This window comes from Macaca mulatta, chromosome 1, assembly GCF_049350105.2.
Source record: "Macaca mulatta isolate MMU2019108-1 chromosome 1, T2T-MMU8v2.0, whole genome shotgun sequence".
Taxonomy (NCBI): Eukaryota; Metazoa; Chordata; class Mammalia; order Primates; family Cercopithecidae; genus Macaca; species Macaca mulatta.
This window is the reverse complement of record NC_133406.1, coordinates 18,680,673-18,701,858: the sequence shown is the minus strand read 5'-3', so window position 1 is coordinate 18,701,858 and position 21,186 is coordinate 18,680,673. Positions and strand designations below refer to the sequence as shown.

At 49.3% G+C, this 21,186-nt stretch overlaps 1 protein-coding gene across 2 annotated transcripts in view; it reads right to left on the bottom strand.

Annotated features, from left to right (window-relative positions):
- Positions 1-21,186, bottom strand: part of PGBD5 (piggyBac transposable element derived 5) — a 99,439-nt gene that overhangs the window by 25,754 nt on the left and 52,499 nt on the right. For both annotated transcript variants that reach the window (XM_015125997.3, XM_077998905.1), the window contains exons 2-3: positions 12,229-12,656; positions 6,279-6,413 (exon numbers count right to left, since the gene is read on the bottom strand). In XM_015125997.3, coding sequence (XP_014981483.3) covers positions 6,279-6,413; positions 12,229-12,656 — 563 coding nt within the window. The remainder of the gene's footprint in view (positions 1-6,278; positions 6,414-12,228; positions 12,657-21,186) is intronic.

Here is a 21,186-nt window from a genome sequence, read left to right as displayed (position 1 = left end):
GGGGGTGTTTCTTACCCCTACAGGGGCCTTCCTGTAGCCCTGCGATGTACAGACACACCTCCAGTACTGCACTTGTCACTCTACGTCAATGAGTATTTTTAACGTGTCCATCTCTCCTACTGGAGAGGCAGTGAGGGCTCCCTCTATCTCTAGTTCTGAGGGGCCAAGCACGAAGCTCAGTCTATGGTGGTGTGGTTAACCAAACAGTCCAGGCCTAGATTTGCATCGGTACAAGTCTTATCTTCCCATCTCTTTATTGTAAAACTTCTTGAAAACAGGGACTTGTCCAACTCTTACCGATAAATAAATAATAAAAATAAATAGAGATTATTAGCTAAAAAAAGCAAGACTGAAGAAAGTATTGCCCTGGCCCTCTAGTTCAGACTCCCAGGTGGTCAACAGCAGTGAGAATCAGAGAAGCAAACAGGCCTGAATAAACCAGGTGCGCCAGAGAAAGCCCCCTGTAGTAGCCAGGATTCTCCCGAGACACAGAAGCAGTAGTGTGTATATAAATACAATTATGTATGGAAGGTGGGAGGGTGGGAGAGTGGGAGGAAGAGGCAGAGGTATTTATTTTAAGGACTGGCTCATGCAAATCAGAGGCTGACAAGTCCAAAAATCAGGGAAGCCCAGCAGGCTGGGTACTCAGGGACAAGGTGCTGCTGAAGCCCGAAGGCCCTCTGCTGGCAGAATTCCCTTTTTCTCGGGGTACAGCAATCATTTTCATTTTCTTTTCTTTTTTCTTTCTTTCTCTCTCTCTTTTTTTTTTTTTTGAGATGGATTTTCACTCTTGTTGCCCAGGCTGGAGTGCAGTGGTGCGATCTCGGCTCACTGCAACCGCCGCCTCCCAGGTTCAAGCGATTCTGCTGTCTCAGCCTCCCAAGTAGCTGGGATTACAGGCATGCGGCACCACACACAGCTAATTTTTTTGTATTTTTAGTAGAGACTGAGTTTCACCATGTTGGTCAGGCTGGTCTTGAACTCTGACCTCAGGTGATCCACCCACCTTGGCCTCCCAAAGTACTGGGATTACAGGCGTGAGCCACAGCACCCGGCCAGCAATCACTTTCTTAAGGGCTTCAGCTGATTGGCTGAGGCCCACCCACATTATGGAGGCTAACGTGTTTTCCTCAAAAGCCACCCATTTAAATTTTAATCTCATCTAAACAGCACACCTTCCCAGCAACATCTAGACTACTATTTGACCAAATAGCTGGGTACCATGGTCCAGCCAAGTTGAGACATCAAAGTGACCATCACATCCCCAAGCCTGGCTGATATCAAGGGGTAAAGCTAGAAAGCCGGCTCAGGCAGGAAGTAAAGAACAGGCACTCCCAGGCATCCCTGCACCCCACAGAGACGCTGGACGACCAACTGGCTCAACAACGCTACAAGTCAGTGACCGCAAGTACTGCCCCTGCATGGAATACAGACAGACGGTGACAGGGCTGAGGGCCAGGAAGCACATGCGCTGTCCCAGCCATTCATCTGTCCCTCCCTGGGAGCCCCACGCGCAGTCCTGGGAGAGCGGGAGATCGTGGCCAGTCTGACCCGGGGAAGTGAGACGAGCTTCACGGGAGACAGAGTAGAGCTTGCAACTAGACCACGGCCCCTCCTCCGAGCTCCCAAAGCACTGACAGGGAATCTGGAAGGCACCTGGGCTCATGGGAGATCCACCACTTCCAGGTATCAGTGCGCTATGCAGCTAAGAGATGTGCCCTCATCTGCTGCAATGATGGAAAAGTTCTAGAGAGGATGATGGTGACAGCTGCACAACACTGAATGTAGTTAGTGCCACTGAGTCACACACTTAACAATGGTGAAAATGGAAAATTTTATGTTATCTGCATTTTACCACCACAAAAAGCTATGCTTGTTGATAACAGAACCATGCCTCTCTTTTTATCCCTCACAACATATATTTCATTTCTCACCATTCCTCATATTAAAGTTGACCAAATTACCAAAGACCCGAAGATCCACGTGCAGTAATCTACTTCTCAGAGCAACGTGAATGGCCTCATTTGACAGTTTCCATTGGCCTGGAGCACTGCAGGTTAGCATCTTCGCCCACTGACTCCTTTCCAAGTGCTGGGTGCTCGGTGAAACACCAAAATGCACATTTTGGATCCAAAGACTTTTGAGATAAGCAGTTCTGCAGGACAGCCCTACAAATGTCAAGTGGGAGATGAAGCCCGCCCATCCGAACCAGTGCCTTTTTTCAGAGATTGCTGGAAGAAGACTAGGAAGAGGAATGTGAGGACAGATAAGCAAGACCAGGTTTCAGAGCGGGATGGCATTCACGGGTGGTGTCACTCACACTCTGCAGTAAAGCTGTGTCTGTTTCTCATCTGATTACTTATTTCTCCTCAAAACCTCTTACTGTTTGCTTCCTGCGTTCTCAGCAATGCAGGCCATTAGCACCTTAATTTTCAGAACTATAGTTAACTTAATCTCTTCCTCTCACTTCTATCCTACCACATGCCTCCCTATATTCTCTTAGTTAAATTATTTAAGATCTTTAACCACTTTCATCAAAGACTTCCCTTCAAATGAATTCAAGAGCATTACACCTATAAAAATATACTAATCTATTAGAGCTCTTCTAAACACCATCACCATTATTATTATTTTTGCCCAACTGTTAGTTTCTTCCTTCTCATCCAAATGCCCTTGTGGGGATCAACTGACCATGCCTGAGGCCCTGATGATCTGAGCTGGCTGTACTGAGTTCCCATTCAGCTTTCCCACGGACCTTTTCTGGGACCACTGGCCAATCTGGAACTCCTTTTTCTCACTCACCCCTTCATCTAGAATCTTTGAAGTGGAGCTCATCCCGCAGTCGCCCCGCCTGTCAGAAGAATGCAGTCGAGCCAGTCAAAGGCTCAGGGTCTTGGCAGGATGAAACTATAAAGCTGGGGCAACAACGTCTATGCATCATTTGGGCTCTCCTGGAACACATCTGGACACCCACCGCCCCTTCAACACTTCATCTTGGTCCACATTAGATGGTGGCTGGAAGAAAGTTATCTGGTCAGCTGTGCAGACCTAACTGATAAGGCTCCTGGGTCAATTACAGTGGGTCTCAAACAACCACAAAATCGATATGCCATGTAATAAACATTTACTAAGCTCCCAGGTTTTCAGGACCCAGGTGATCCATCCTGGTCATTTTCTCATGGCCAGGGCAGAGAAGCCAAAAAAGGAGAGGTATGCACTTGCCCCTTCCAATCTTTCCACGTACCACAGCTGCCTGCATCCTACGGGCCAAAGCCAACCTCAGAAACAGGAGGGCGTGGGGCAGGTGCTGCACTAGCAGCACAGCACAGCACAGCACAGCACAGCACAGCACAGCACAGCACAGCACAGCACAGTGGGAGCTGACCCTTAACATGGCCAGCTGCAACTGAGCTTCTCCGCTAAGTCATTCAGGAGAGCTCAATGCATCTGAGGAACTACAATGAAGAAAATGGCCTGTGTATAGAACCTCACATATGACGTTTACAAAGAAGAGAATCATAGAATGGCAATAGAAGGGACCTCACTGGTTACCTAATTCCATCCCTTGAGTTTCTAGATGACAACTCCATGTTCCAGAGCAATGACTGAGCAGCTAGTTCATGTGGGAGGTAAATGCAAGAGCAGGGGCTGTGGATGCCTTGGGGATGGATGAGGGAAGAGGCAGGTCAAGGCCCATGGGAGAAGCCAGCTCTGTGCTGACCAGTTGCCTGGCAGGTAAGCCCTGTGAGCCAAAGTCACCTCATGTAAGAAATGGGATCAATACTGCCTGCTCTCTCTGTCTTACAAGGCTGTGGGGAGGATCAGGGAACTGCAGGTGTGAAAGCTCTGACGGTGTAAGGTATTGTTCTGCCCCAGGGCTGTGCTTGCCCAGGCTGCTGACCTTCAAAAGCTGTCAAACCAAGATTAGCACCTGGAGAACCACGAAAAGGGGCAGGACACTATGAAAACAACTGTCCCCAGGCCATGTGGCTCCTCCTCTGCATCTCCTGGCTCCTCACGGGCAGAGATGTCCTTTCCCTGCTCTGTACCCGCCACAGGCACCTTCAGCTGGACCTAGGAACAAAGAGAGGGACTGCGGGGGCTGAGAAAGTTCTCATGCCAGTCCTGTCACAGCACAGCCTGAAACTGCCGGGTAATTAATTGCCTCCTTGGCTCTGCACTTCTGAGCACGTTTTGAGGGCTGCCCCTGGCAATGGTGGAAGCGACACTGCTTTTGACTGGGAGTTGTCAGCTTCAATTCTGGCTTCTAAAAACAAACCTTCACACTGCTGCAAAACCTCCTAGAATCAAGAGTTTTAGAAATGAAAGGAAACTTCAAGGTACCAACCCAAACTTCTTACATTTTAGATGTGGGTTTGATAGATTCTATAAAATTGGGAACGAATCTGAACTGAGAGAGAGAGATCTGTGGCCTTTTCTGGTGACAGATGTGATTTCTAGCTCCTCACTAACTGTAGAAGGAGAAAGAAGTGGTGCCAGATGCACACAGGATCTGCATGTAAACATTTGTTCCAAAGCCACACAGGGCCGATATGGGAGCTCTTGCCTGTAATCCCAGCATTGTGGGAGGCTGAGGCAGGATGACCACTTGAGCTCAGGAGTTTAAGATCAGCCTGGGCAACACAGTGAGACTCCATCTCTACCAAAATGAAAATAAAAATAAATCAGTCAGGAATGGTGTCACACGTCCATGGTCCCAGCTACATGAGAGGCTGAGGTGACCGGATCACTTGAACCTGGGAGGTTGAGGGCGAAGTAAACTATGATCATGCTGCCTTACTTCAGTCTGGGTGACAGAGTGAGACCTGGTCTCAAACAAACAAACAAACAAAAACACCAAACCAAACCAAACCAAACAAAAAAGCTACCTAGGCAGACCTCAAGGATGGCAGGACCATGTCTGCATATCCCAATGCCTGGCACAACGTGTGCAGGTAGCAGGTGTCCAGTAAATATTTACTGAAAGAATGAATGAATGTCCCTTTGGAAAGTTTATACAAAATGAATCCGATGCACCTGTACCTTATGGGCGTATCATCACAAAAGGCGCTACAGAGATGGCAGAGGACTCTGGAGAATGTCAGCGGACAAGGAGCTGAGGCTGCACCTCCAGGAGTGAGGGAATTCTGCTCTAGGATAGGTCCAGTCTGGCGAGACCCCAAACAATGCCTATGCGCAAGCAGAGCCCCAGAGTCTGGCTTGAGATCCTGGCCCCAACTCAAACTGAAGGTCCCTCAGACCCGCAGACGGAGCCAAGATGGTGCTTTGGAGGGAAGACATTTTCCTGGAGCAAGTAACACTTTCCCCACTGTGGTTCTGGAGTGGATGTGGGGAGGAGATGTTCGCTGGAATCTTCCTACGATCCTGCTCTAGTTCAGGGAAAGATGGAAGTGCAAAAACCCTGTGCCTTGGGGCCTGGAGATGCGGTCAAGCGAGGGCAGCGAGTGAGCGTGCGGTCAGCTGTCACCACAGGGCTGGTCTGCCTGTCTGATGAGAGAAGGTGTCACTGCGCAGCACGGATGAAAAACTAGGCAGGGAGGCATCACCTAGGCACCACATTCTGGTGTTTATCTGTCCCCACCATCTCCCTTTGTGTACCCTACTGCTCCTGGCAGCTCAACCTCGGATGCTTTTCCTGGGAGTATCATCATAAAAAGCAGAGCTCAGGCACCTCTTGTAAAACATGCACCCATGTTGGCCACGCTGGTTCCCAGGGCCGATGACTCGGGCACATGCTCCTGGGGAAGGCTATTCAGTTTCACCAGCAGGCTGTTGGTGGTGGTCTCTGAAGAAGGCATCCTGGAAACAGGAAGGTTGGGCAGATAGCTGGTGGGAGTGGGGAGGCCTCCTGGGACAGCCTTAAGTTTCAAAGCCACGAGTCCGTAAGTCTTGAGGGACAGCCTCCAGGGAGATGGTAGTCACCTCATATGACCCACTGTTTGGGTGACACTTGTAGCCAACATTGCTAGGGACTGAGCCTTGATGAGTCATTTACCCAGATGGGCTTGAGTCTGCAGGAAGAATGTGCAGGGAATGGGGCGAGGTGTGGCAGCAGCCTCTCCAGGGACGGCTACCCGCTGCCTCGGGGAGGAGGGAGCAGCCCAGCCCTGGCCTCTGCAGGAGCATCTGGGTGGACTTGGACACACAGTGAAAAGGGTATGTGAGTACGTTCTTGGGTACCAGATGAGCCCAAGTTCCCCCGATTTACTTCACCAACCCTCTTCGCCGACCCTCCTCGGACTCAGCCCAGGGCTCACCTGGATGATGAAGCCAGTGGAAGAACACTGTCTGACCCAGAGGCTGAATTTCCGCTTTTTCCTCTTTCGCAGCTCCCGCTCTGTGCACGTGGCAATGAATACAGGATCCTCATCGATCAGGGGTTCATGTAGCACCTGCCAGGAGGGAAAAAGCGGAGGCGCTCACAGAAGGCAGCATGAGCTTGAGGGCTCATCCGATTGGAGCTCAAAATCAGCCTCTGCCTTTGAGCAGCTCTGTGACCTTAACTAAGTTACTTTGCCTCTCTGATCCTGACCCTTCTTATCTATAGGAGGGTAGTATCATTATCTACACTACTGTTTCTAGAGAGGATGCAGTAAGAAAGGATTCAGTAAGATTCATGCAAAATAGCACCAGCCCTGATACACAGAAGATATTTCATCAGTGGAATTTATTATTATTGTTATTATTATTGGCCTAAGGTCCCTTGTCCTAACTCTCATTTGGTTGAGGGCTCTCTGGCACAGGTACATGCCTGGCGATGGGCACCCACTTCTTTTCATGGAAGCTCCTTTCACTCATGGAAAGTTCCAACTGCTAAAAAAGTCTTTCCCTGATCCACAATTTATCTACATTTAACTTAAACCTAAGGGTGTGACTTCTGTCCAGTGAGAAACAAAGAAAAAAAATGTTATTATTATTATTTTTTTTGGATTTTCAAGACAGCCCTCGTGTCAGCCCACAACCTCCTTCTTCCAGGCGGAACCTCCTCTTTTAATAAATCATTCATCAAATGACCCAGTTCCCTGTTGGCCTGTTGCAAGGCACAGCCTCTGGCTCTCCTCTGGGTTGTCATGTCCTTTCTGACAAGATTCCCAAGGCAATTTTAAAACTTATTTCCTCTATTTCAACTTTTTGATAACATGATTATATGACTTTTCCCAATGATAAGACAATAAAGAAAAAAGAAATGGCATAATAAAAATAGGCTCCAAGGAGTGGCCATAGATCTGCCTCTTCAAGGTAAAGTTCTTTTGGGAGGCTTTAGGGTAAATTTCAGGGATGTGCTACACTTCCCTCCCTGATCCCAACTCAAGCTTAATTAAGAATTAGAGTGTGCATCTGTAGGGAACAGAAATGAAGAGTACAGGCAATGATTCCCAGAACTCTACACGATGCCCTAGATCAGGGGTCAGCAAATTACTGCCTAGTCTGGCCCATGTCTGTTTTTGTAAATAAAGTTTTATTGGAACACTGCCATGCTCATTTGTTTACATATTGTCTGTGGCTGCTTTGAGGCTACAATAGCACAACTGACAACATGCAACATCAGTCACACAACCCACACAAAGTCTAAATACTTACCGTCTGGCTATTTACAGAAAAAATTTCAACAAACTAGTCACCTGAGCATCCTGCTACGATGTGGATTGTGATTCAGTGAGGCCGGGCCTGAGACTGTGTGTTCCCAACAAGTTCCCAGGTGATGGCAGAAAAAGGTCTTCCAAGGATGGAACGGAGGATGATATTTACCACGTGTGATGTGGACAATATCCTTCCATTCTTCTACGAATGGAAGATGGGCGGAGGTTGAATGCAAATTGAAAGCACAGGTACCTTGCATTCAATTTTTGAAAAGTGACAGCCCTGCGTTGTTCAGTCTTAGCAGGCATACCTGCCTCCTCAGTTTTTCTACTAATGGACACGTGGGGACATCACTTGTGGTCTCCCCTGTCTTGTGAAGGGGAAGGCTGGGAGGCTGGCCTGGCTGCAACATCTCCCCTGGCCCTCACGCCTGGCTTCTTGCACTCGCTGGCTCTTTGTAGTTCATTAAACATTCAAAGCCCTATTTGGAACTATTCAAGTGCAATGGACAAGTCCTCCACACAGTGGGAGAATGGGAGCAGATGGAGAAGGGAAAAGATGGCATAAAAAAGCCCTCTGCCTGTCCTTTCCCTGCCCAACGATCCTTGCCGAAGACGTGCATCCTACTCTGTCCTCTGAGGCCACAGAAAATGAAAATTGCCCTCTCTCATTCTCTTCAGAAAGAAAGTGCACCTCTGTTCCACTTGCATTGAACATATGATCAGTTGCAAATTTATATTTAATCACATGCCTCATCAAAGCAAAAGGGCCAGCAAGAATTGCTGACCCTCAATGATCTTTTTCCTTTTCTACCATCATTAAATGAATTCTGAACGTGTCATGACTAAATGCAGCACAGAACAGCATGCTCCCCAAAGCTCCAAAAACTTTGCCTGCCAGAAAAACCACTTGCTTCTCCTCCAGGCTACAGATTGGTCAGCATTTCTGTTACACAACTGTATCTCCTGAGCCTCCTCCTGTGCTTGACAAGCGTGGTTTGAGGTGTGGAGGGTGGTTATGTATGGTAGGGGAAAGACAAAACATCCATTTGTTGATTTGCATAATCCCTCCCCGAAAATATTTCTCTAATTAATCTGGCTCCAGTTTTGAGGAGATGCAGTGTCTCCCCATTTTTATTTGTGTAGGAACACACACACACACACACACACACACACACACACACACACACACACACACACCCTCACCCCAGCTGCTTTGGTTACTGCTAGATTCTGGGAATCCTCTGAAGACTCTAAGACCAAACTCATACCAAAGGGTCACAGCTGCTGGAATAAAAAGGCTCCAAGACTGCAGGCTGGAGGGTGTGAGTGAGCTGAGTATGTGAGGTGAGTGTGCTGTGTGTTTGGAGTGCAGCCCCGAGGGATGGTGTAAGGGACACGGGTGCAGAATGATTCCTGGGATTCTGATCCGCACACACCTGATGAGGGCAATGGGAAGAGAACTGCTCCGACTTGTGTCTGCGGGCAGAGAGGAAGGACCCTCCCAGAAAGCCCTGAGGCTTACAAGCAAATCATGGCCTCTCTGTGAGCTGAACGTTCCAGGGTCCAACAGGGATTTTCACAGAGCAGGAAAGCTAGGAATCCAAGGCTCCTTTAGAGCCTCCAGCTTCTCCAATCAAGGATCAGGACAAGAACCCCATTCCTTCTTTAAGTGGCAGATGTGTCTCTGAGAGGAGCATAAATGCAGGAGCCGAGCAGGGCGGGCCAATGCTGGCAGCCTGGGGAATGACAAGGCCTGCAAGCCCCTGGGAGAGCCCGGCCCACCCAAACTGGAAAGCCCAGGGCATCCTCAGCAGATGGGGCAGGCTGCTGCTCCAGGGAACGGAGGGCACAGGTGATGTACAGGAAGCCCCAGGAAGCATGAGGTTCTGGTCACAGTAAACACCCAACCGTACTCTTGTTATGACTTCATCTCCTTTGACTTACCCTGCTCCACGCCTACTGACACGGAGCTGGTGCAAAAGGCTGCGTGGCACCAGTCAACCCTTTGACTCTCCCAGAGCCTCGTGCCCCAGGCTGTATGATGGGGTGAGCTGGGTGTTCTCTGTTTGCCCCCCAGGGTCACTTTCCATCCTGCGGACCCTGCACTGAGGCCTGGAGGTCAGCCTCTTACGAACTATCCCAGCCAGCTTCTTTGCCCCCGGTTTCTGGCTTGCTCAGCCAAGTGGGAGTCATCAGAAAGAGGCCGGAGAGCAAGGGAGTAAGGGGAGGGACCTACAATCAACCCCTTCAACTTATTTCAAACTTATTTCCTCTATTTCAGCTATTTGATAACATGATTATATAACTTTTCCCAATGATAAGACAATAAAGAAAAAAGAAATGGCATAATAAAAATAGGCTCCAAGGAGTGGCCATAGATCTGCTTCTTCAAGGTAAAGCTCTGCCCACCTGCCCTGAGGCCTCCCCCTGGGCTACAGCCTTCTCTGCTCCCTTCGGTCTCCCCTAATGCCGATTGCGCCCCTAGCAACAGTCCCTGCATCAGCATCTCTTCGGCTGGACTTCTAGATAGAGCTCAGCATCTGTGTCCTGCTGGGATCCTCACTGCCACGGAGGAGTACTGAGTAGAAAACGTAGCAAGAAGAAAATGTAATTTCCCATATACAGTAAAATAAAAACAAAATACAAAGTAATAGAAGGAGAGCAGAATGAGCCTGAGGAGAGGGAGGAGGAAGAGGTGGAAACGTGAAAGCAAAAGTAAAGGGGAAAAAGCCCTAAACATGACCTGAGAGCCCTTCCACAGATTAAGCCTCATCTCAGGCCCTGCTTCTGCAAGCCTCATCACCTGGAACCAAATACAAGCGGCGAGCAGCAGAATAACACGATCATCCTTCTAGGCTCTCCTTGTTCCTGTTAATCCAGCACTGCCCATCTGAGCCATATGCTAAGGAGGGCAGAGTTGCTCCCTTGGACACCTGCCTACCTGCCCACCTGCAGTCCAGCCACTGCCCACCCAGCCGGGCTCAGCAACGCTGCTGGGCCTCCCCTCAGGGTACCTATGCCTGGGAGCTGCAGAGAGGCGGGCCCACAAATCTCAGAATTCCTAGTGGCCACTGCAGTGTGTCAGAGAGGCCGGGCACTCACCCTGGACTTCCATTACAGATACCTCTTGACAGATACTTAGGCACAGCGTGCACAGAGCCTTCTGCAGCACCTCTCCAAATGTTTGACCCCAGCATGGTCTGAATGTTATTTTTCTCTTGCATCCAGGCAACTGTCTCTCATTTGCTTCATTTTCAACCAAGCAAGTATTCAGTGAAAGAAAAGATAATGTGCTCGGGCCCGTCCTTGGGCCTATCACAGGGCCTGTTATAGGGCAGGGCTCATGTCCTCGCAAGTCTCCGCTTCTTGTTAGGAAGGTAAATGACACACTGGAGGATGAGGCACAGTGGCATCTGGCTGCCCCATCAATTACTGGGGGGAATTCAGATAACAGGGAATCCACATGGGACTGTGGGCCTTACACTGGCCCTGGAGAGTGGATGCATTTGCAAAGCAGAGAGAAGAAGGCAAGGCGTTCCAGGGGCCAGAAGGCATGCTGCAAACACTCGGAAATCGTAACGAGCCTAACACGTTCACCAGACAGTGGGGAGAATGATCCAGAGAGAATGGAAGGCTCCAGAAGACATGAAATAGGGCACTGCCTTCCCCACAAAACCCTGTGATATTTAGCTGTGTGCGGGAAAGGCACGCTATAGAGAGAGAGAGGACCTACAGGAGAATGTCAACAAGAATTGGAGGTTTATTTAGAAGAGCCTTAGAAGCAGCACAGGAGAGAGAGATGTGCGATGGGTCTTTAAACATATACATAAAATTGAACTTAACTTCTGCTGCCACACAGACCAAATCAAAGGGAATGGGGCCCACATGGGTCAAGAACTTCCTGGTTCGGGTTACAGACATCTCTGGAAATTAGCCATCTCATCGGTTTGCTAGACCAGCAGGGCAATTTTTGAGGAAGATTCTGGAGTTCTGTCTCCCCAGGGCCAGGTGCTATTGTCCCAGGTGCAAGTGGATACCAGCGGAAGGAAGGGAGGGGCTCAGGAGCTGAGCGTAGGCAGAACCTTTTTTTCTGGAATTGGTTGGGGAAAGTATTAGGGAATCAGACCAGTGATGCCCGGAACTCTGCCAAATCCTCATCCAAAGACTCTGGCTCTGCTGTGTGTGGCCATAAGTAACCCCTGATAGTCTGAAGAATGGTTCTAATTCCAGGCTCACTCCCTCTGCCACCCAGGACGCTTCTAGCCGCCTTTCATCGCCAACAGGTGAGGCCATTCTCAGAGAATATGACAATAAAATTAATATTCACCTGAGCAAAACATCATTTGGAAAGTATAATTAAATGAAGGATAGGGAGAAAAGAGGAGGAAGATTGCCTCTCTGAGCAAAACACTGAATTCTGACTTCTCTGAGGGCTGGAGCTATTATTACTATTCCCCTTCGATCTCGTTTGGATTATGTGGATTAATGGAATGGAAGAATAGCAGAGGTGACCTTGAAGTGAACTCAGGGCAGGCAGGACACCCCAAAGCCCTGCCGACAGACAAGGCTAGGCCGAGAGAGCGAGGACACCTGGCCGAGCTCTTACCTCCTGCGTGGGCCTCACCTGGGTTTGGGAAGGCCTGAAGGCAGCGTCGAAGCTGTTCTGCAGTGAGTCGAGGAAGGGCTGGACCTTGTAGAGCCCGTGCGTGGTCTGGCTGGAGCGGAAGGCCACGACGTGGAAGTACTTGAGGATCTTCTCGAAGCGGGCCTGGCTCATGACGAGGGCGAGGCTGCGGTTGCTGTAGAAGCCGCCGCTCCAGATGCTGAGGACGGACTCGCAGTGGGAGATGCTGGTGGAGATCATGTAGCCCAGGAACGCCTTCATCTCCGTCAGCGTCACCTCCACCCAGGCTCCGTCGCTCCCAAACCGCTCCTGGAACTTCTTGGCGTACATGTTTGTCTGCACCACCATGTTCTTGAGGACGTTGTCTGGGACAAAGAGCTGGAAGAAGTCCACGGCACTGGCGCTGGGGGGCATCTTTCGGGTGGGACCTGAAACCCAAAGCCAGGTGGAGCGTTCCTTAGCACGGCCGCCACACCCTGACTCAACACCAGAACGGCTGCATTTCCAATCCTTGCGTCCCTGCCCGAGTGCCCCCGCTGCCTCCAGTGCTACCGTCTTCCCCTCCAACCTTCCAGAAGCTGCTGCAACCACCCGACAGTGCTGGCTCCCGCAGCTTTTGTATCCCCCTTTGCTCCAAAACAGCCAGCTCTCCTGCTGTGTGTGGGAGCGCGGCTCCTCCCGGACACCACGGGAACGATAGGCCCCGACATCCGGAGTGCAAGGTGCAGCCTGCATCTCCACACCAGACCAGAGAACAGCCCTCGGGGGGCGCAGTCGCGTCCTTGCTCGCCAGAACCCGCGCAGCACAGAACCCGTGTCGGTCTGGGGAGTTTCACACACTCGGGGCACAAGCCGAGTCTTAACTAGAGATGTACACACACACACATAAATGTGTATGTTTAGAGATATATATCGTATAAATGTATACATCAACATGTTTTAAAATTAAAATATGCATATTTATACATACAAATTAAAAGCACCGTCTGCCAGTCTGGGGTACTTCTCTGTATAAGGAAGGAAGCATGCATATATATATACATATATATACACATACATACATGTACACACACATACATACACAGGCACACACACATATACACATATATGCATTTAAAAATACAGATATTACAAATACATCGATGTATAAATATGTTTATATATAAAACAATTAAAAACAAAAGGCACTCCAACACTCCCCCTAGACAGCAGAGAACAGCCCCTCCTGTTCCTGCCACGCCATCACACGGGGCTCCTCCCTCCCCTGCAGACGCCATGCTTTCCCTGGGAGTGTGGGGCAGAATGCAAGTTCTTACAAATCTGGCACATTCGGTAAATACTGATCTGAAGAGAAAGGGCACATAAGGGCAGGGAGGAGATGCAAAGACACGTGGAGTTTCTAATACAGGGTCCTGGCTACGGCTTTCTGGCTTTCATTTTCTGGTAAGTTGAAGCGGTTTTGTAAGTAAAACGTTTTCACCACTTGGGGCCTGAAAAATTCCACCTAGGAAAAAGCAATTTTCATTAAGCATTCCCTATGCAGTAACTCTGTGGTGACTATGGACTAAATCTGAAGGGGCTTATTTAGATAATTTCACATATAGGATAAAACCTCACATACTCAGGAGGCTGAGGCAGGAGAATGGCGTAGACCCGGGAGGTGGAGCTTGCAGTGAGCCAAGATCAAGCCACTGCAATCCAGCCTGGGCGACAGAGTGAGACTCTGTCTCAAAAAAAAAAAAAAAAGGGAATCAATTGACTAATATAGATATTAAATCCATAACCTTGACTAGAGGTCATGTGACAAAGGGCTGGTGAACAGAAAATGAGTGACAATGCCCCCAAAACCCAATGTACCAACCATTTAAAGGCAGCTAACCTTCAAAACCAGTTATCATACAAGGCACCCGTACACATAAAAAAGCCATTCTCACACAACACGTAACATTTCACTTCTGTGTGATTGGCCAACTCAAGTGCCTTCCACCTGCAGACGACCTACTTAAAAACATGTCTCGGGAGTGCTCTGCTAGGCAGAGGTAGGCTCGACCATCTCTGAGGGCATGAAGTTAACGATGGAGCAGCGGAAAATAAAGGCTGGCAGAGTCTTCTCCAAGGTGAGCACTATACTGCCACATGCTTGGCCTGAGGACCCTCCAATCAAAATCCCCGTCACATGTACCTCCTCCCATGGGGGTCCCACCTCTATGTGGAGTAGCAGCATTTGACATTCTATGTCATGTGGATGAATGACTGTTTGGATGTTGTCAGTGGGCAGAGATCAGGTCATGCATGTTTATACAGATGGAACGAAGGATTTTTACCCCTTCAGCCAGATCCGGGGCTCAATGTAAACAGCAAGATAACACAGGAAGGGCTGCAAACATTGTGCCTAGCACAGGGATGACGGCAGGGCAAATCCTCTAATGTCAAACATCAGTCAAATGAATGAACACTTGCAAACAGAAAGCCCCATTGTGATTTGACTCCCTTAGCAGCAATAAACTAAAAGGCCAGGAGGGGACAGGGCTAATCCGTGGCAATTTGTGAGTCCTGCCATGCCTATGTGTGCTATGGTTCTCTTCAGTGCAGGCTGCTCATTAGAAAGCTCATCCAGTAAGATATTAATACTCTGCTACCCAAACCATAGATTTCACTCATCCTTAGTACAAAGCTAAAATGTAGTGCTGTCTGCAGGGATGAGAGATGGATTACCTGCAGATGGGGCTGGTGGGTGGTGGGGCTGGATCCTGTTCCTGTTTTTTTTCACTATCTATCTGAACTTCTGAGAAGCTGCAGTGTCTCCAGGTTTCAGTTTTTTCACTGGTAACTTGCCTAGCTACCTAGCCTTATTTACCTTCTGAGACTAATTATAAGACAATCATAAGTACTTTGAGGAATGTAAATTATTATGCAAAAGCCTCCCATTATTATTCTGAACTAGTTGCTGTCCAGCAAAGCTGAGGTCCTGGACTAGGCTCCAGCTCCTGGATTCATGAGGTGTGTGACCTCGGCCAAGTTACCGCACCTCTTTCAGCCTTGGTCTCCTTGTTGGTAAAGTGAAGACAGCCACGGTGTGGAATTCACAGAGCTGGTGTGAGGATTAAGTGGGATGAGATGGCTTGCATGGTGCCTGATTTCTAGTAATGCCCCATAAATGGTATCTGATCACACCCACGACAGCATTGCTAATCCCTCATCTCAGGCTTCTGTCCCCTTCCCGGGAGCCGACGTACAGATGGCTGTTACGAAACAGCAGCCGTAGCCACCACAGTTTATATTTCATTTAGGCACTGTGTCTATTTCTCACGAGTTTGTATTTTTAAAGCCTCTGCTTGGGTACCAAAAGGATGGCAGAAGTGTTTTTCCCACTTCCGTGGAACCTGACGAGGAGGAAGGTGGGGGTGAGGAGAGGCCCCATTTCACGCATAGTGACCCGCTGCGATGGGAGGGACCACCCAGGTAACTTGCTAACTTCTTCCACGACTTCACAGCTTTCTCCCTCCCCGCTTATTGCTCCAGTGACACCCTCTGTAGCTCTTCAATCGCAATCAAATCGGGTCCATTTCAGTTTTCCTTCACTTGGGCTGCTGTATTTTCAGGCTCCTTCCCCAGGTCTGCCTCCTCTTGTTCACTGGGCCCCAGCTGAGGCCACCGATGCCCTCAACTTGCCAAACCATGTACCATGGCACACGTTCTCCCGCCCTCCAGGGACCACCCTAGTCCTTCCTCCATGAAAGGCAACGGAGAAAGGGACCATGTCACCAGCCACGTAGGGAGCAATCTGAGCAATAAAAAGGATGCTGGCTAGGTATAGTGGTTCACACCTGTAATCCCAGCACTTTGAGAGTCCGAGGCAGGAGGGCTGCCTAAGCCCAGGAGTTTGAGACCAGCCTGGGCAAGATAGTGAGACCCCATCTCTACAAAAAATTAAAAAAAAATAGTGTGGTGTGGTGGCACGTGCCTATAGTCCCAGCTACTCGAGAGGCTGAGGTGGGAGGACTGCTCAAGCCCAGGAGGTTGAGGCTACAGTGAACCATGACTGCGTCACTGCACTCCAGCCTGCTCGACAGAGACCCTGTCTCTTAAAAAATAATAATAAAATTTAAAAAGGGTGCTCCGTCATCTAGGTTTCAAGAATTATACTCCAAGAATGTCCTTGACAGAAAAGCAGCACTCCGGCATACCCCATGGAGGCTCTTCATCATATCAACCACTACAGAGAGCATTCTCGGGTCTAGTTTCATTCTCACAACAGCCAAGCACAGGGCTACTGGACTTCTGCTCTGCAGGTGAACACAGAGGCTCGGGGAAGAGAACTTTCTCAAGGTCACGCAAGCTGGCACGCCAAGGAGCTCAAGGTCCTGCAAACTAGACACCAAGGAGCTGGGGGTTCTCTTCCCCGTGCCACACCGCACCCCACACAGGCAGGAATGAATACTCCCCAGAAGGCTGGGTCTTTCTAGCTCTGTGGTTGCTTCTGATTTTCCACGGATGTGCTCAAGTTCTGACCACGCAGATGGTGGTGGTGAGGAGGAGGCTGTGGAGGAGGAATAAGGTGGAGGACAGAGAAGGCTTGGGGAGATGGAAAAAGGCTGAAGCTGACCACTGAAATATATATGGACTTGGGATTTCTTCCATGCCTAAAATAAATGCTTAGAAATGTGTGTTGCTGAGGCCAAGTGGCCCCTCCCCCAAAAGCAACCGAGAAGAGTGTGGGGCCTGGCAGGGCAGGACCAAGGAGTCTGACTGCTAAAGGGCAAACATGAAATTCTGAATATTTTTAGAGGAAGTCAGCAGGGATTCTGTCATTTATGGTGAATCCCTAGGGAGGGGTTAAAAGAAAAAGTATGTCTAAGGTCCACACTGTCTGCCCTGTTCCTGGCTGTATCTTCAGGGCTTAGAACAGTGTCTGGCCCCAGGGGCACTTCTTGCAGAGTGAGTGAGCAAGTGAATGAGTGGGGAAATGAAATGACACAGGGGGATGATGACTCTTCAGGGCTTGAAGATAGTCAACAGCATCCCGGCAGCACACAGAGAAAGTCGAAGTCTTGAACGTGCTTGCTAGAAAATGATGAGGGAGAAAAGGAAAAGAGAGAGGGACAGCGTCCGTAACGCCTGGGCCAGGTCTAGGGTGAGGAGCCCCTTCCGGCAGCCTGAGGTACAGGCAGGTCCTACACTGGTGAGGCCGGGGGAACGTGTGTGTATGTGATTGAGTGTGTACGTGCAGAGGTAGGGTGTGCGCTTGGCCCAGACCTCTCGATCCCCAAGATCAAGAGGGTCTTGATCTTTGTTCTTTTCCTTTGTTCTTATAAGATGCCCCCAACTTGTATATAAACTCACTTATATACAAGTGAGCCTCAACACATGGTCTCAGGGATACACAGAATTGGTTGGACATAAAAATGTGCTACCATTTTTGTAACCCTATCTTAGTACTGTAAAAATTATTGGGAGGCCAAAGAAGCAAATGAACAAAAAGGAAGTGGCACAGGCCCTGTCTTGACCTCTAGAACGCCTTGACCACAGGCCAGAGAGAATGAGAATCTCAGGTGAAGCCAGAAGACTGCAAGGCCCCAAAGGGTCTGGCTGTTTCCAACCCCAATGAAAAGGTAAGTGTCACATCACAAGGTGAACCCAGACCGTGGATGTGGAGGAGAGACCTGAAGACTTCCACCCCAGGACAGGAATCCCGCTTAAGCAGCAGCTCCTTGGCAGCAATGTCAAGATTGTATGTTAGGAGGATGAAGACATCAACGAGATCCACGTGGAGCCACGCCTATAAGACAGGCTTAGGGCTCAGGGGGACTGCTTGTCTACTGCTCACCCCTCCACGACCAGGGGCATGGGCTGGGTCACAGGCTCCCCTCCCCATCCCAAGCAGCTTGCTCTGCCTGGCAGGTGCATCATCCTGAGAAACACACTGCACAGGGCTGGAATCACTGGTGCAATCCATTACCTGCTTTAACAGGCATGCCAGTCACTTGCCGAAGTTGCGCAGCCCTGTTCTGCTTGACCCCACACCTGGCTCCTTCTCTTCCCCCATCAGGCCCTCTGTGCTTACTCCAACTTTCTGTGTGTGTGCTGGGGACAGGGAGAGAGAGTGTCACAGAATATCTGGGGTCAGAGGCAGTAGGGAGGGTCCACCGGCGGGGTCCTGATCCCTTCCCACAACCCTGGGGTGCTCATTGCATCCCATGGACAGACAGTGCTGGTCCTATATCGCCACAACTGGTCCAAGAAAAAACCAAGGCAGGCTGGAGTTGCTTTCTCCCTGGCTACTAATTATATCCCTAGAATTCCCTGCATCCCTGCCCACACCAGGATGGGAGAGAGAAAGAATGAGAGAAAAGGAAGAGATAAGGAAAAGGGTAGCTAGGATGGAGACACAGATACCAGGGTGATGGGAAGGAGAGAAATAATGCAGCCCAGCCACTGTCCGCCCAGGGGCAAGTAAGTGACAAGGGCACAGGGCTCAGCTTCCTCATCTCACAAGGAGAGTTGGGCTAATGACAGAGACAGGAACCTCTGCAGATGCAGAACGTAACATGGAAAAGGAGACCAGAGGGAAAGGACGGGGGTGGAGCTGCACGGGAGCAGGAAAGATGCTCTGCATTCCCCTTCAGCTGCTGCAGTCAAGACAGGGCAGGGCGCTACCTGCCTTGCCCTGACATGGCTGGTCCCATCGTGGCCTCCAGGCAGTTGGTACCATCCTCTTCATTTTCCCCGTGGAAACAAGGGAAAGGTCAGCGCTGTGGTTCCTGAGCTGTGGGGACTCTGCCCTCCAGGTCCCACTGCCCCCTCCCCTTTCTCAAGGTCACACTTCCAGAGCCCAGCTCCAGAAGTGTTACCAAGGTAAACATCCTATTTATCAGTAAATAGAAGCAAATCATGTATATTTATTTTGTAGAACCAACATGCATATGGCTCTACGTGTTTATGTCCAGGCTTGTGTTCTGTCTGCTTTACATAACTTGATTCACTTATTCTTTGATGACATACCTATGAGATCTGCACTATTCTTAACCCCCATTTATCCGAAGAGGAAACTGAGTCACAGAGAGCTTAAGGGATGTGCCTTAACTCTTAGCCTCTAACGAGGTCACAGAACTTGTAACTGGTAGAACTAGAAATAGCCTAGATGGTCCACCTCTGGAGTCTCTGCCGCTGACCACCACACTGCGGTCTTACTGGGAGACTGTGCTGTTCAGTGCACTCACGGCCCCAACGCACGTGGCTAAGAACTGAAGGAGAACTCTATGGAAATGACACAGAAAGCCAAGAGCCCCTTTGGTGTTCGCATATGCCTCTCGAAGCTGCCTATCCGTGATCCGGTCCCACGTATTAGATAGAACGAAAGCCCTCAGGCACAGACAGAGTAGGCACGCAAAACATGGTTGGCTGAATCACATTTCCTGGCATGACCTCGGGGCCTCCTTTTTCTCTTCTGAGTCTGGACAGGACTGGGGTACTCATAGACCCTCTTCAGAGGCACAGTCCGGTCCCTGCTCACTTCAAAAGGGAGACTGATTGTTATTTGTCTAAACTCACCTCAGCTTGCCAAGACTTCTGTTTGCAAGAGAACAAGCTCTGACAATTGTCTGTGCATACTTAAAATGAGTTTCAGCTTTCAAACACAAAAGCTATTCTAATTTTGCCCCATCTTACGGCAATTCTATTTTTTTTTCTAAGCTTGAAATTATGCAGTTTCAGGATGCGGTTCTCACAAAAACGAACACAGCAATGGGACTAGGTGCCCTCAGATGAGACGCAGATGCTGGGCAGGAGGACAGGCAGCTTTCTTGAGATAGTCTGGCCAGGCCATCGAGCCAGTTCCAGAGCCAGCTTCTGGCCAGTGGAAGGCAACCAGCTGGGACTTGAGTTCTAATTCAATCAGGGATATTAAGAAACACCTATTCTTGGAAGAACTGAAGACACAAAGGTTACTGCCACTTGGCTGCTGGACACAAGCATTTCACTGCTTAAAAGAACAGATGAGCAGAAACCCAGGGGCAGTTGTTTTGTTCCCAATAAAGTTGTTCAGCTTGGACGAGAGTCAGATTATTGCTTCGTGAAGGCAGCCTCCAAGGTGTATTCTTTAATTCTACAAGGTACTAATTTTGAGATGTCCAGTATGTGAAGGGAACACTGACCTTAATTTGGAGCTGCCACACCACTGGGGAGTTATGTAGGATAACATCATATTTCCAAGAGAAATTCTACATGCGAGGAAACAGGCACAGAGCTTGCACAAATCATTCAACATCATCCACCGAGTGACAGAGCCTGGGTTTGAATCATGATTCCTTCCCGCATGATGCTGCCCTACCGTGGAAGCTCGCCACCTCAGTGCAGTACCTTAAGTGCTAATAAAACCTGTGGGGAAGCTACCTGAGCCCAGAGGATGAGGAGGCTGGTTGGGAATGGAAGAGGAGGGGATGGGAATATAAAAGGTTCCCATTGACAGGAAGCCCTACCCAACCAACACTCAGTGGCCTGTATCATCTAAGCGTTCCAATACAGCACAAATGATAGCAAGCAGGTCTTCTAGGCAATGCCCAAGAGAACTGTCCGTGACACACAAAGCAAATGCATTTCTAATGTCATCAGCCCAGAAAAGAACAAGCTGAAGGCGTTTATGATTGAAAAAGCAGGCTACTCTGCAGCTCAGCTTTCACCTTCCAACAAATCAAATTACCCAAGTTAGATTGCACTGTGAGCCTGTTTACAGAGCAGTTTCGCTGCTGCTGAATTTTTCTGTATTCTCTTCCTGTTAAAGGGGATCCCACCTTAGACAGGTCAGTTGCAAAGCATAACACAACCATTCTTGATCTTCATGCAAAAAGACAAACAATCTAGAGTGAAAAATCAAAAGTGAAAGCTGTTAGATGCAGAACACTATAAATCTTACCTAGCAACATGCAAGAAGAACGTCCCCCCACCATCATCCCACGAGTG